The 15,815-nt window shown below is 49.1% G+C and overlaps 1 protein-coding gene across 2 annotated transcripts in view; it reads left to right on the forward strand.

Moving 5' to 3' along the window:
- Nucleotides 1-15,815, forward strand: part of LOC101950459 (complement C3-like) — a 214,266-nt gene that overhangs the window by 27,248 nt on the left and 171,203 nt on the right. For both annotated transcript variants that reach the window (XM_065576278.1, XM_042844156.2), the window contains exons 14-21: nucleotides 378-539; nucleotides 1,596-1,725; nucleotides 2,464-2,535; nucleotides 3,369-3,569; nucleotides 4,197-4,308; nucleotides 5,238-5,323; nucleotides 5,507-5,646; nucleotides 6,386-6,598. In XM_065576278.1, the coding sequence (XP_065432350.1) occupies nucleotides 378-539; nucleotides 1,596-1,725; nucleotides 2,464-2,535; nucleotides 3,369-3,569; nucleotides 4,197-4,308; nucleotides 5,238-5,323; nucleotides 5,507-5,646; nucleotides 6,386-6,598 (1,116 nt within the window). The remainder of the gene's footprint in view (nucleotides 1-377; nucleotides 540-1,595; nucleotides 1,726-2,463; nucleotides 2,536-3,368; nucleotides 3,570-4,196; nucleotides 4,309-5,237; nucleotides 5,324-5,506; nucleotides 5,647-6,385; nucleotides 6,599-15,815) is intronic.

The raw sequence follows: 15,815 nt of genomic DNA on the forward strand, positions 1-15,815 counted from the left end.
GGCCTCCCTCCCCCGTCCGGAATGCCGCTGAAGACTCGGAGCGCCGCCCGGTGAGTACAAGCCCCATGAATTGGGCCCCACACTTGCTAAAGCCGGCCCTGGTCACCTTTCCATGATGGCTGGAACAAAGGGGCCTCATGGACATTGGGTCCAATTCTGTTCTTAGTTTACACAAGCATGAATATGGAGTAACAGCACTGAAGTCAGTGGAGCTCCTCCAGATTTACACAACTGCCCCTGAGATCAGAACCAGGCTTTCAGATGCTCAAGGAACAAGAGGTCTGACATCCTTTTCTCCTATGTTTTGCAAAGGACAGGTTCTTAGCTGTTCCCTCTGCTTTAAAACAAAACCTCTCCCTTCACTCTCTTTCATACAGCTAGTGGTGACCGGGGCTACCGATGAAGACAGGGGAATCCATGAGCCGGGAACTGAAATAAAACTCAAGCTGGAAGGAGACCACAGAGCTTATGTCGGCCTGGTGGCCGTGGACAAAGGGGTCTACGTTCTGAACAAAAAACACAAAATTACACAATCTAAGGTGGGGCATGAAAGATGTTGGTTGTAACTTGTGATGTTTTATAGCGGGAAATGCAGCTCGGCTCTTATCCTTGTTCTACGCCCCAAAGCAAAGTGAGCCTTTTGTTTGCAGACCTGCCGCTTGGGGTGTGAGCTCCACTGTACTTTAACTGAACTGGGCCGGGCCAGGTTAGTACTTGGCTGGGAGACACCCAGTGAAACCCAGCGTACTGCAGGGAGCTGTTCTGCACACACTAAAGGACACCCTGCCCTTGGGACACTGTTGACCCAGATGGTGCTGGGCTGTAGGGAGCTGTGCGGGTGATGCAGTAGGGGGCGCTCTCCCTTCAGAGGCAGTTCTCACCCCAGTGCCCATGGTGGTGCTGTACATCAGGGAGTGGGGGTGTGCTCAGGAGGGGGCGCTCTCCCTCCCCAGCCAGAGCTGAACCCAATGCCCCAATGCGGTGCTAGGGGGCGCTGTGCTGCAGGGAAAAGCGTTAGTGACTCAACAGAGGGTGGCTTTCTTCTGAGTCAGCGCTGGTCCCCGGGCCCTATCAAGGTTTAGGGGATGCAATGCTACTGAAACTGCCATTTCTCAGCTGACATATCAAACAGAGGTTCTGGTCATTAAATGTCCTGTGACCCTTTCCACAAGGGTCAGGCCCCGGGTGCTCTGTCTGAATTCTAATTTGGGTATTTAATGTCTCTCTGCCTAACATCCTCCTCTGTCTGGGTTCAACTGGCTGCCTAACACTTTCTTTCTCCTCCTAAGATCGGTTGTGTTGCTGGTGCAGAATGGCTGTTGTGCTCCATCCCAGAGGTGGCTGCATTTCAGTGTGGATTGAATTGCAATAAATCCTTTACTTATGGCTCAGATTTTGCTTTCATTTACACTGCTGCAAACACGGAGCTAGTCAAAGGAAGTCAGTGAAGTTACTGCAGATTGCACAGCTGTACCTGAAACCAGAATCTGGTCACAGCCTGTATAATGCTTTGGGATCATGCTGGATGGCACCGTATAAATGGGAGGTACCATTGTTAACAATAATCTCTCAACCATTGTGTTTGCACCTCACAGATCTGGGACTCCGTGGAGAAGAGTGACATTGGCTGTACGGCTGGCAGTGGAAAGAACAATCTGGGGGTATTTACGGATGCTGGACTGGCCCTGGAGACGAGCAATAGGATTTCCACAGCCCAGAGAACAGGTATCACTCTATAGAGCTGAACGGTCGCCATGAGCGATGGAGGAAGGGAGGAAAGAGTCAGTAAAGCAAGGAAGAGTGACCTACACCATGAGCCCGGGGTAGGGACATCAGTCTAGCAGGGCAAATCCCACTGGAATGGCCTAGGAATGGAAATGTTGGGGTTACCGTCGGGGATGAGAATAAGGTCCTGAATTCCCACTGGCCCCCACCTATTAAAAGAGGGATTAATTTTAAGGATGGGATGGTTTCAAGGATGGGATTCAAAGAGTTTCTCTTCTAGCTCACTGGGTTTCTCCCATTTCCAAAGTATCTTTCTTCCACCTGGCCTGGAAGGGACAGGCAGGTGGCTGGTGCTTCTCTCTGACTCTCTCTGTCCCAGACTGCAGGCTTTTGGGGGCAGCGCGCTAGGAAGGAGGAAGGAATGAAGCCTCCTTCACTCTCCTCTCTTTCTGGTTGCCCTGGCTGGCTGAGCATCTGCCCAACAGCTCTTATGTGGCAGGGACAGGAAGGAGCAATATGTTATGTGCCAAAATGGCTTTTCTGGTTTTCTGATTCCCCCCTAAATCAATGGGGTTCTGCTCATTGAGCAATAGACCATTCTCGGAAATTTGGGAACTGACCGGATGCGGTGTTCGAAAGTTACCCTGTTACATTCACACAGAGAAATGGCAGTAAGTTGAGTGTAGGGCCTCACTCGGTGGGTGGGTTTTATTTTCTGTTTCTCACTTCCTTCTGCAGATCCAGAGTGTCCCCAGCCAGCAAAACGCCGGCGTCGCTCCGTTCAGCTCATTGAGTATAAGGCAAACAAAGGTAGGTACTAATCAGGGGGTTTGCTGTCCTTGGTCAAAGCAAGCATGCGAAGCAGGAACGTGATTCCCTAGTGTGACCAGTTTCACCCTGCTACAGCCTCCTGCCAGCTGCATTTTCTGTAACTGGAGATGCGGGAGTCTGGATAGACTTCCATATGAGGAGAGATTGGAACTGGTCAGTTTATAGAGGGGATGCGATAGAGGTATAGAAAATAATGAATGGTAAATTGCTCTTTGGGACACAGAACGTCTCTCTGTTCTGTGTTGGTTCAGCACCCAGCACTGTGGGGTGCTGGGCCATGACTGGGGACCCAAAGTGCTACTACAACTCAAATAACAACAACAGGTACATTGTTAAATTACCCACTCAACCCAACTGATGGTTTCTAATTAAGAATTTATAAAAGGAACTATTTTCATACACGATTCATAATTAACCCATAGTGCTCACCACCACAAGATTGTATTGAGGCCAAGAGCCTAGCGGGATTCAAAAAAGGATGAGCCATTTACATGGAAAAGGAGGATGTTCACCATTCCATAGGATAGAATTTTTTAAGAAGAGCTATACATCCTCATGCTTCAGGGATGAGCCAATCTCTGATTGGGGTCAGGAAGGAACTTCACTGTGGGCACTTAATTCCACTATGGGGTTTCTTGCACCTTTCTCTGAAGCTGCTGGTGCTAGTGACTGTTAGAGACAAGATACAGGATTAGAGCGGAGTGCCAGTTCCTATGTTCCTTCTTTGGCCATGTCTACAGTAAATTAATGAGAGAGAGAGTGAGGACTAGAAGACGCTTGGTAGGAATGACCTTCTGGCTTGTACATTTCAGTGGCAGATTACCAGGACCAGAAGCTGAAGAAATGGTGTGAAGACGGGATGCACGAGAACCCCATGGGGCACAGCTGCGAGAAGCGGGCTGGGTACATCCTGGATACGGATGAATGCAAGAAGACCTTCCTCGACTGCTGCAATTATATCAAGACCATGTGGGACAAGCTGCAACGGGAGCTCCACCTACAACTTGCAAGAAGCAAGTACCAGGGTTTCAATATCTCTCAGAGGAGCAAGACTGGGGGGATTGTTAGAGAAATAAGACCACGCCACATGAACCAACCCTGCTCATGTTCACACATCCCCCCGGGGGGAGATGGGCATGAATGCAGTGGCAGCAATCCTGTTAGCGTTGCACCATATTGATATGGGGACCCAGATGAGTCAGGGTAATAACCTCTTCACAGGTCTCCGCTGAGGTTTAACCTTTGTTTCTAAAGCACAATTCTCTACCACTTGAGCTAAAGGGGTAACTCCCCTAGCTAGGAATAGTAGTAGGCTCTTACCCTTTGCAGAATATCCACTAGAGGGCGCACATATAGCACTGAGCCAGTGGCTTATATCAGTGTTATAGGAGCCCAGAAAAGGCTAGCTCCTGGGGGAACAGCAAGGTAGGCATGGAGAGCCTGTGGCTTCCCCTCCAGCCATTCAACCACACTCCAATTCATGCTCTTCTGGGCTGGCAGCATCAAAACCTGGCAACGTTGATGAAATCACGGATGCTTTCAGGTCAGTAGAGCAGGCCAACCCCCAAATCCTTTCAGGTTTGCCCCCATCCCAATCAATGTCACTGCAGAGCCAGACGGTCTGTGATTTGACTTCCCAGGTGACCTGGATGAAGATTTCATGTCCGACGAAGATATCACCTCCAGGAGCCAGTTTCCAGAGAGCTGGCTGTGGCAAGTGGAGCAGCTGACTGAGCGACCAAATAAACTGGGGTAAGAGCCTGTGGCCGTGTCGCTCCCACTCATCAAAGGGCCACATTCAGACGTGGCATGGTGTAGCTCCCACTCAAGTCAGTGTCTCTCCACAGCAAGATCCCCCGTGGAGCCGGCTGGAGTATTTGCAATGAATTAGGGCCAGCATTCAGCAGCCGATCCATATTCATAGAGTCACGTCTAGATTTTAAAGCCAGAAGGGGCCATTAGATCATCTAGTCTCACCTCCTGTGTAACAGAGACCAGAGAATTTCATTCAGTTACTCCAGTTTTGAGCCCATATTTAGGTACCTAAAAGAACTGGCCCAACTTCCAGAGGTGCTGAGCAGCCAGCGGTATCCCCTGGCTTCAGCCCTAATGAAAAACCAGGCTGCTGATTTAGGTGCTAGAATAGGATGTAGGTGTCTGGCTGTTTAGCGTTGGCCTTTTATCCTGTTTGGGAACCGTTCCTCATTTGTGTTTGTTGTTCAGGGTGTGTTATTGGGTTGTTGAGTCATGTGATATTGATGGTGCTTTCTAACTGGATGGCTGAACCTCTTTTTTAAAAAAATGGTAAATGAAACACTGGGCCAGGTCCCTCTCCACTGGAATGGAATATAATTCCCCTGCTTGGATAGCTCAGTGGTTTGAGCATTGGCCTGCTAAACCCAGGGTTGTGAGTTTAATCCTTGAGGGGGCCATTTAGGGAACTGGGGTAAAAACCTGTCTGGGGATTAGTGCTGCTTTGAGCAGGGGGTTGGACTAGATGACTTCCTGAGGTCCCTTCTAACCCTGATATTCTATGATTAATTGAATTAGACCTGGACACTACAATTAATATCCTTGCTCTTGAGACCTTTAAAGGAGGATCTAGACCCTTAGCTGGGGAATGTCCATGAGTCCTAGCTCCTTCCTTCTATAAAAGACTCTGTCTTTCTCTTTCCATGTAGAATTTCTTCCAAGACGGTGCTTATTTCCCTGAAGGATTCCATCACCACCTGGGAAGTCCTGGCTGTGAGCCTTTCAGAGACCAAAGGTGAGGAACACCACAAGCTCTCCAGAGAACAGGCAGAAAAGCTAATAGGGAAAAGATGCCAGGCCACAATGGACCTTGGAAATGTCACAGTTAAATGGAACAATCGAGGAGACAGCAGACACATTTCAGGACTAAAGTATCAGCCCCCCTTTGTCTCTGACCCTGGGTCTTTCCCCATTGCAGGGATCTGTGTGGCTGACCCCTATGAGATAAAAGTAATGAAAGATTTTTTCATCGACCTCCGGCTGCCCTACTCTGTAGTGAGGAATGAGCACGTGGAAATCCGGGCTATTCTCTACAACTATCGGAACAAAAACCTTAAGGTAAGCTCACCGCCTCATGGGGCTCTGCAATGGACCTGAGGTGTCAATGCTTTGACAGACAGCGAAACCAAAACAAAATGGTGGAAGGCTTGTTCTTCTAGGGTCTGATCCCTTTGGGGCTGGACACCCTTGTCTCCCATTGACCTTGTTGGGTGCTCAGCACCTTGCAGGATCAGGGCTATGGAATCCATCCAGTTAAGAACATAAGAATGGCCATACTGGGTCAGACCAATAGTCCATCTAGCCCAGTATCCTGTCTTCTGACAGCGACCAGTGCCAGGTGTTTCAGAGGGAATGAACAGAACAGGTAATCATCAAGTGATCCATCCCCTGTTGCCTATTCCCAGCTTCTGGCAAGATTGCATGATATAAAGGGAGATAAAAAAATACCTTTCTGTCTGCCATTCTTCTCTGGTTGGGCCCCAAATCTGTGAGTGGGTACCAGGTTCAGAGCTTTCTGCTGACTCACACTGGTAGCCAGACCAGGTGGATCTCATTACTTCCACTCAGGAACACCACAGGCTGAGGGCCTCTCTGAGGCAGGACAGAACTAGAGTGAGTCGTGAAGGGCCTCTCAGGAAGGAGGTGAGGATATAGTCATGTGCTTTGTAAGTACAGTCCTGTCTGTTATTTATTAAGATTAAAGGCAAACTCCAGTCAGTGGGTACATTTTGGATCAATGCCCTACAGTCTCATGGTGTGCAGACTGCCCTCTCACGAATCTTTGTTCTCTTCTCAGGTCCGGCTGGAGCTGCTGCATAACCCAGTTTTCTGCAGCGCATCCACTTCCAAGGCTAAATACCGGCAGATCCTTGACATCAAAGCCAAGTCCTCCCTGGCCGTGCCATTAGTGATTGTCCCCTTAGAGCTGGGATCTCACGACATTGAGGTCAAGGCAGCAGTGTGGGGCAGTTTTGTGTCTGATGGCGTGAAGAAAAAACTGAAGGTTGTGGTAGGTATCAGGTGACAGGAGCGTGATGTGTGCTGGAGGGCAAGAGGCTGAAGGCCAGATTGGCTGGCTTCTGGAATCGGTGCTGTACCTTAACCTGTAAAATTAACAACCTGCATCTCCATCCTCGTCTCACTTCCTCCCCTCCCCTGTGGCAACTACAGCAGGGCTGGGGCTGGCCTGGTTATCTTACACTCAGTCCTCTGAGCCATCGTATAAGAGACCTAGGTTCAGTTCCTCAGGCCCAGGGTCTTGCTTCTTGGATCAGTGGATGCTGGAATCAATGTAGACTCAGTGCACCCAGGGAGAACCTTATATCACTCGGCAGAGAGAGCTGAGCAAAGGAGCAGCATTGGTGGGTTGTGCTGGGCGTCCCATTGGCCTGCTCTAGGAGATCACTGCAATGCTGGGTGAGAGGAAGATCCTTCTCTGAAGATCAGGGCATAGAAAAGTCCTTGAGGGAGGTCACAGAGCAATGATAGAATGAATTGAGCTTCTCACTTCCTCCCCTTGCCAGACTCTGTAGTCCAGATTCATAAGAATGGCCATACTGAGTCAGACCAAAGTCCATCTAGCCCAGTATCCTGTTCTTAAGGCTAAATTCCACTCTGGCACTTCTAGTGCAGAAGGTGGGGCCCGCAAGGATTCTAAAAATTAATACTGGCCACTCCAGGCTTGTATTAAACTCCCAGAGTTACAGCTTTTCTCTGACCTTGGCTTGGTAAACGCTGCCACCACCGAAATGCAAAAAAAGCCCCCTTGAACTCGGGAAGGAACATTTGGGAATTCCTCCCTGTGGGGTACTCTCAAGCCCTTTCCCCCTTCTTCCCCCTTCCCCGCTCGAGAAGAGTTGAGAAAAAAAAAAGGAAATTAGTTGTAGCCACCAGCTAATCAAACAGCAGAAGCACAAACCTCTTAGGATAGAAAAATCCAAATACTTCTTAAAAAACGGTAAATTTTATTAAAAACAAAAGGAAGAAAATACATCTGGAACTTAGGCTTTTGCTAGATTTTAAAAGAGCAATTCCAAAAATTAAGCACCCAAACTAGCTTTCTTGGGGGTTCAGCTTAAAGGTTACAAACAAACAAAAGCATCAGGGTTTAGCACAGAGGAGATCCAAAAGCCCAAATAAGAAATAAACTTGATTGTGTCTAACTAAACATTCCCTATCCAAATAATTTCTTCTAGGTATGGAAGATACTTTTTCATACCTGGTTCAAACCTTACATAGCATTGCTGCTCCGTGTCCCTCCAGCCCAGAGAACAACAGACAAAAGGAAAGTTTCTTTCTCAGTTTAAAAAGTTCTAGCCTTCCCATTGGCTCTTTTGGTCAGGTGCCCACTCCTTTTCTTTTACCTGTGAGCTTGTTAACCCTTTACAAGTAAAGCAAGCAGAGAACAGCTGTCAAGAGGGATTTTACAGCTAACTGGCTGGCTGGGTGTCCATCAAAGGGAGCTATCCCTCCCCACCCCCAAATCAGAGATGGTGCTGGTCAGCCTGGTTCAGGTCAGGTCCACACTGCCTGGGATTTTTTCCTGGAGGTTTAGGAAGCAGAGTTAATAAGATACACGCACCTCTAATTTTACTAATAATTACATGAAGAACTAAACTTTTTACATTTCAGAGATTACAATGACTTAGAATACAGGGACATTTTTACCCAGCTGATTCTGGGAAACCTTTCCGAGAAAGTACATCTGCCACTTTGGTAGAGGCTTCTGAAATGTGTTGTATTTCAAAATCAAAGTTTTGAACAGCTAAACTCCACCGAAGACGTTTTTTGTTAGTCTCTTTGACTGTGTGAAGCTACTTCAGTGCAGCATGGTCAGTCTGCAGGTGGAACCGCCATCCCCAAATGTATGGGTGTAGCCTCTCCAGAGCGTACATAATGGCATAACATTATTTTTCTGAGACCAACCAGTGGCTTTCCCTCTCAGAAAGTATTTTGCTGAGAAACATGACAGGATGGAATTGTTGATCCGGTCCTTCCTGCATTAAAACTGCTCCTAGACCACGCTCAGGCATCTGTGGTTACGATGAAGGGTTGATTGAAGTTTGGGGCCCTTAGTACAGGATCAGACATAAGGGCTGCCTTAATCTGGTTAAAGGCTTTCTGACACTTCTCAGTCCACTGAACTGCATTTGGCTGTTTTTTCCTGATCAGGTCTGTCAGTGGGGTGGCAATTTGGCTGTAGAGTGGTATAAATCGTTGGTAATACCCGGCCAAGCCCAAGAAGGATTGGACCTCCTTCTTTGACTTAGGGACAGGGCAATTTTGGATAGCATTTACCTTAGCCTGTACGGGGGTTGATAGTACCTTGACCCAGGTGCATTACCCTGGTGTCCAAGGTGCGTTACCCTGTTTAGGCCTATTTGACACTTTTTGACCTTAACGGTTAATCCTGCCTCCCTTATGTGCTGGAAGATAGCTTGGAGGTGTTCCAGGTGTTCTGCCCATGAATCTGAGAATATAGCCACATCGTCGAGGTAGGCGACTGCAAATTCCGCAAATCCAGCCAGAAGGTTATCTACCAACCACTGGAAAGTGGCGGATGCATTTCACAGTCCGAAAGGGAGCACTTTAAATTCATACAGCCATACATGGGTGATGAAGGCTGACCTTTCCTTGGCTGGGTCATCTAGCGGAACTTGCCCCTTAGTTAAGTCTAAGGTGGAGCACTGGGCACATCCCAGTTTCTCCAGTACCTCATCTGTGCATGGCATTGGACAGTTGTCTGGGTGAGTTACAGCATTTAGCTTATGGTAGTCCACACAAAAGCGGATGTCCCCATCTGGTTTGGAAACCAGAACCATTGGAGAGGCCCATGCATTCTCAGAGGGGCGGATTACACTCATCTGTAACATGTCCTTGATCTCCCTTTTTATTGCAGTTTTGGCTTGAGGAGCCATCCAGTAGGGTTGGGCTCTAATTGGGTGAGCATCACTTGTGACAATGGAGTGGTACGCCCGTTCTGTCCCTCCTGGGGTGGCTGAAAACATTGGCGTGAAGTTGATGCATAGCTGCTGGATTTGCTGTCGCTGCTTACGCCCAAGGGTGATGGAAAGGCTCACCTCTTCTATGCCACCATTGCTTTTTCCGTCATAGTAGACTCCTTCAGGCCACTCAGTGTCGTCTCTCTCCTAGGCTGTAAACTGGAGAACCTTGAATTCTCAGGGAATAAAAGGGCTTTAGACAATTAACATAGTATACTTTAGGTTTTAGGGTAGAGTCTGGCAACGGTATGAGGTAATTAACAGCTCCCAGGCGCTCTTGAACCATAAATGGCCCCTCCCACAACGCTTCCATCTTATTGGTCTGGAGCGCTTTCAGGACCATGACTTGCTCACCTACTTTGAAGGAACGCTTTCTGGCATGTTTATCATACCAGGCCTTTTGCTCTTGTTGAGCATCCTGTAGGTTTTTCCAAACAAGGCTTAGAGAGTCCTTGAGGGTGTTTTGCAGGTTGGTTACAAAGCCCAAAATGTTGGTTCCTGGAGAAGATGTAACCCCCTCCCATTGCTGCTTCACCACCTGTAATGGCCCCGTAACTTCGTGGCCGTAAACGAGTTCAAAGGGTGAAAATCCCAAACTGGGATGTGGTATAGGCCTGTGGGCAAAGAGCAACTGCTGCAACACTAGGTCCCAATCAGTGGAGTGCTCATTCATGAATTTATGTATCACGGCCCCCGAAGTCCCATTAAACTTTTCCACCAGGCCATTCGTTTGATGGTGGTCAGGGGGGCAACCAAGTGGTTCACCCCATGAGCTTCCCAAAGACGTTTCATGGTCCCTGCCAGGAAGTTAGTTCCCGAATCCGTAAGGATGTCGGAGGGCCAACCTACCCTGGCAAAAATGTCTGCCAATGCCTGGCTAACGCTTTTAGCCCTGGTGTTGCTTTGAGCTACAGCTTCCGGCCATCGAGTGGCAAAATCCATGAAAGTCAGCATGTACTGCTTTCCTCTGGGTGTCTTCTTAGGGAAAGGACCTAGAATATCCACAGCTACATGCGGAAATGGAACCTCAATGATGGGGAGTGGCTGGAGAGGGGCCTTGACCTGGTCATGGGGCTTTTCCACCCTCTGGCACACCTCACAAGACCTGACATAGGTAGAAACGTCCATGCCCTTTTCCTCCCAGTGGAATGACTTCTCCAAACAGTCCTTGGTCCTGTTTACCCCAGCATGGCCACTAGGGTGATCGTGGGCTAAGCTCAAGAGCTTTTCCCTATACTTAGTTGGAACTACCAAGTGTCTCTGAGGATACCAGTCCTCCTTGTGCCCACCAGAAAGGGTCTCCTTGTATAAGAGTCCCCCTTCTTTAACAAACCTGGACCTATTAGAAGAGCTGAGAGGTGGTGGGTTGCTCTGTGCCGCCATCCAAGCTTCCTTGAGTCTTCCATTTGCTTCCTGCTCTGCCTGGAACTGCTCCCTTGATGCTGGAGACATTAGTTCCTCGCTGGGTTATGGACTTGGGCTTGGTCCCACTGGAAGCGATGCAGGTGATGCGGTTGTTTCTGTTAACTGTGATCCGCTCTCCGCTGGTGCACTAGGTGGTATTTTAGGCTCCGGTTGAGCCTCTTGTGCCAGTTTAGCTGCTGCTGCAGGTGCAGGCTCTGTGGCACCCTTTGGTGCTGGCTTCCCTGACTCTGGTGGGGTTGCAAGCTCGGGCTCTGGTGCGGACTGCTCCACCCGTTCCGATCCTTGGGCTGGTTCTGGCTCGGTCCCAGGAACTGGATCTACAACTGCTGCCTTAGACTTTGGTTTGGGGTCTGGTTCCACCACCTCTGGCTGGGTTCCTGTAGGAGGCTGAGGAATGGAGTTAGGTGTGGAGGCCTGTTTAGCCTGGCTGCGGGGGACCAACCCCACCCTTTTCGTTAGCCTTACATGGTTGGCTAAGTCTTCTCCCAGCAGCATGGGAATGGGATCATTGGCATAGACTGCAAAAGTCCATATTTCTGACCAGCCCTTGTACTGGACAGGCAACTTGGCTGTAGGCAAGTGTCATGAATATAGGGGGAAGGATAGCAACCTTTATGTATGCAGTAGCATAAAATCCCTCCTTGGCAGCTGTACTGGATTGCCTTACCTGTAAAGGGTTAAGCAGTTCAAATAACCAAGTTGGCACCTGACCAGAAGAACCAATGAGAAAAGAAGATACTTTCAAATCTGGGGGCGGGGAAGGATTTGTTTGTTGTTCTGTGGGTTGTTTCCTCTCTGGACGGAGGGAGAAGCCAAGCAGGTACAATATCTCCTGAAAAATATACCTGGAATAATCCATATAAAAGCACAGAAACTGTGAGTAGGGCAAGGAAATCATTAAGTTATCTCTTGTTTTGGCTGAATTTTGGTGAATTTTCCTATGCTACAGAGGTAGTTTCATTCCTGTTTTTGTAAAAAGCGACAAAGAGTCCTGTGGGACCTTATAGACTAACAGACGTATTGGAGCATAAGCTTTCGTGGGTGAATACCCACTTCATCGGATGCATGTAGTGGAAATTTCCAGAGGCGGGTATAAATATGCAGGCAAGAATCAGTCTAGAGATAACAAGGTTAGTTTAATCAGGGAGGATGAGGCCCTCGGTGTTCACACCTCAACTGCTAGAAGAGGGCCTGTGGTTCTTTTACCTTTTTCTATATAAGAAAAGTTCTTCTTTTAAGAACCTGATTGATTTCAGTGTCCTAAAGACAAAGGGTCTGGTTGAGCTCACATTGCTAAGGCAACTGGTTGGTATTTTATTCTCAAGCCTCCCCAGGAAAGGGGGTGAAGGGGCTTGGAGGGATATTTTGGGGGATAAGGATTCCAAGTGACCCTTCCCTGAATTTTTGTGTAAATCACTTGGTGGTGGCAGCAATATACCGTCCAAGGACAAGAAAAGGAATTTGTGCCTTGGAGAAGTTTTCATTTAAACTGGTAGAATATAAGCCTAGGGGGTCTTTCATGCAGGTCCCCACATCTGTACCCCAGAGTTCAGAGTGGGGGGGTATCCTGACAGCAAGTTAAAAGAGTTGGCCTTAAAAGGTTGCACCGTCACTTGGGCCTCTGGGTCGATGAATTTGGGGTCACCAGGGATTGGTGGATAGCTGACACCTGTGCGCCAGTGTCTCTCCATGCAATAATCTTCTCCTGCCCACATTCACAGTTCTTCTTTGAGTGATTGCTCATGTGTATTCCCGTAGCGACCCCTGGAGTGGCACCTCCATGGCGTGGTATAAGGGGCGCTACGCGCTCCTCCCACCCTCAGTTTCTTCTTGCCACCAGTGAAGGTGCTTCAGGACTGCTCTGCTCCAGCTTGTCTGCAGTGTCCCTCCAGAACTCTTGTTCGTTCAGTGTAGTAGTACCTGTAGTTGAAATTAGCTTAGTTTAGTGTAGTTTAGTTTAGTTTAGTGCGCCTGGGCCAGGGCATGCCCCATGCCCCGGGTTTTAAGTTGTGTGACACTTGTAGGCGGCCTTCCATCCGCTGGTGCAGGGGCACACGGTCTTCTCGCATGCTATGGCCGATTCCTTAAGGTGTTCCATAAGGATAAGGTCCAGCTCCGCCCTCATCCTTCGTTCCTCCCGAAGGTGGTCTCCGCCTACCACATGGGTCAGGACATTTTTCTGCCGGTCCTCTGCCCCAAGCCCCATGCCTCCAGTGAGGAGCACTGCCTCCACACGCTGTATGTTAGATGGGCTCTGGCCTTTTACCTGGAGTGGACTAAGCCGTTCAGGAAGTCTTCGCAGCTGTTCATCGCCTAGGCCAGAAGCATGAGGGGTCGGCCGATCTCCACTCAGCGGCTCTCTGACTGGATCACCTCATGCATCCGTACCTGTTACGACTTGGCGGGTATCCCCCCACCGTTGATTGTGAGGGCATATTCAATTAGGGTGCAGGCCTCGTCGGCTGCCTTTTTAGTCCATGTCCCCATTCAGGACATTTGTAAGGCTGCCACATGGTCTTCAGTTCACACGTTCACCTCTCATTATGCAATCGTCTCCCAAACCAGGGAAGACACTGGGTTCGGCAGGGCTGTGCTCCGTCCTGAGAGTTTGTGAACTCCTACCCATCTCCAACAGATATAGCTTGGAATCACCTATTGTGGAATACACATAAGCAATCACTCGAAGAAGAAAAGACAGTTACCTTTTCCATAACTGGTGTTCTTCGAGATGTGTTGCTCATGTCTATTCCAAAGCCCGCCCTCCTTCCCCTCTGTCGAAGTTGTCTGGCAAGAAGGAACTCAGGGTGGGGGGAGTGTGCAGCGCCCCTTATACCGCACCGTGGAGGCACCACTCCAGAGGTAGCGGGGGGCGCTCCCCCCCAACGGGTACTGCTAGGGGAAAAACTTCAGTCACCAGTACACATGGCAAGCACGCACACCTATTGTGAAATACACATGAGCAACACATCTCGAAGAACACCAATTATGGAAAAGGTAACTCTGGGGGTATTTACGAGGCATCTGGGCCTGAAGGCTCTCGGTGTGTCTCCGGGGTGATGAGTTGCAGTCGGCTGGTGCTCTTGGGGAAGTTGGCCTTCACATGCCCCAGCTCATTACATTTGAAGTATCGCCCAGCTGACTGTAGGCTGGGGCCAGGTGGGTGATTGGAGAGTGGGGTGGTGGGACGAGAGCATCTGGGGTCTCCCTGGCTGTGTGGAGGGTTCCTCCTTGAGAGGTGGGGCTTTGGGCTGACCTTGATGGTGGGGTGTTGTCTCGGGTTGCCCCTTCTGGTATTTGCTCCAATTGCTACTAGCTTTCTTCTACGCCACCTCCACCCATTTGGTTCCGATCTCCCCTGCCTCGGTTACAGTTTTGGGCTTCCCATCTAGGATGTACCTTTCTATTTCCTCAGGAACACCCTCTAAGAACTGCTCCATTTGCATTAGGAGAGACAGATATTCCAGAGATTTAACACAGATTTATCCAGGCATCCCAAATGTTTACAATGTGGTAGACATGTTGGGAAAATGCCATGTCTGGTTTCCACCTTAGGGTTCTGAACCGCCAATGGGCATGCTTGTGTATTAGCGCCATTCTAATTCTGGCCTTTTGTTTAAAAAGTTCGTACTTGTTCATGTGTGCTTTAGGCATTTCAGCTGCCACTTCTGCTAAGGGTCCACTGAGCTGTGGCCTTAGCTCCACCATATACTGGTCTATAGGGGTGTTGTACCCAAGGCAGGCCCTTTCAACATTTTCTAAGAAGGCCTCTGTGTCATCGCCTACCTTGTATGTGGGGAATTTCTTAGAATGGGGAGCGGTACGTGGTTGATCCAGGTTAGCCTTTTCCATCTCTAAGCACTTTAGCTCCATTTCCGCCTCCAAGCACTTCATTTCTAAGTGCTTCTCCGCTCTCCTCTCCTACCTGCCAGCACTTCGCCTTCGCTTCCAAGATCTTTGCCTCCACTTCCGCCTCCAAGCGCTTGTCCTCCACTTCCAAGCACTTCATCTCTAGGAAGAAATTCCTTTCTGCCTCAGTTAGAACTCAGCCTGAGTTAAAGGCAACCCTCCATCTTGGCAATTGGATCTTGGGTTAGGGAGGGCTGACCCTTCTCTCCTGGGAAGTTCCCGGTCCCTCATCCTTTCCCTGCATTTCTGTCATGGAGCTGGATGTCTGGGCTTGATCTGGGTCTGTCTTCTCCGTGGCGTGCTGCTTTGGGAAGACTGGTTTCTCTAGGGTTTCGGTGCCTGACCGCAACCTCGTGCACAGGCTGCCCTACTCTAGTCTAGCTATTTCATTGCCACAAAGCTAGAAAAAAAAATAAACTGCTTCTTGGACTCCCTGGCTTTGCAGGCTAATCCTTTGGCGTGCCTGTTCCCCCCAAGGAAGCAAAGAAAAGAAAGAAAAAAAACCTCCCTGGCTTTTAAGCAGCCAAAAGGAAAAATGTGTCCTTTTAAAATCCCGAGGTCTGTGCTTCTGGTTCAGAATGATCCCACCGCTCTGCCACCATGTCAGGGCTGAATCTCCACTCCGGCACTTCGAGTGTAGAAGGTGGGGGCCCGCAAGGATTCTAAAAATTAAAACTTGCCACTCCACTTCTCTGACCTTGGCTTGGTAAATGCTGCCACCACCCAAATTAAAAAACAAAAAAACGCAACAACCACCGTTGGACACAGGAAGGAGCACTTGAGAATTCTTCCCTGTGGGGTACCCTCAAGCCCTTTCACCCCCCCCCCAAACTCTGGGGAAGAGTTGAAAAAGAAAGAAAACAAAAGAAATTAGCTGTTGCTACCAGCTAATCA

Source organism: Chrysemys picta, chromosome 22 (genome assembly GCF_011386835.1).
Source record: "Chrysemys picta bellii isolate R12L10 chromosome 22, ASM1138683v2, whole genome shotgun sequence".
Classification (NCBI taxonomy): Eukaryota; Metazoa; Chordata; order Testudines; family Emydidae; genus Chrysemys; species Chrysemys picta.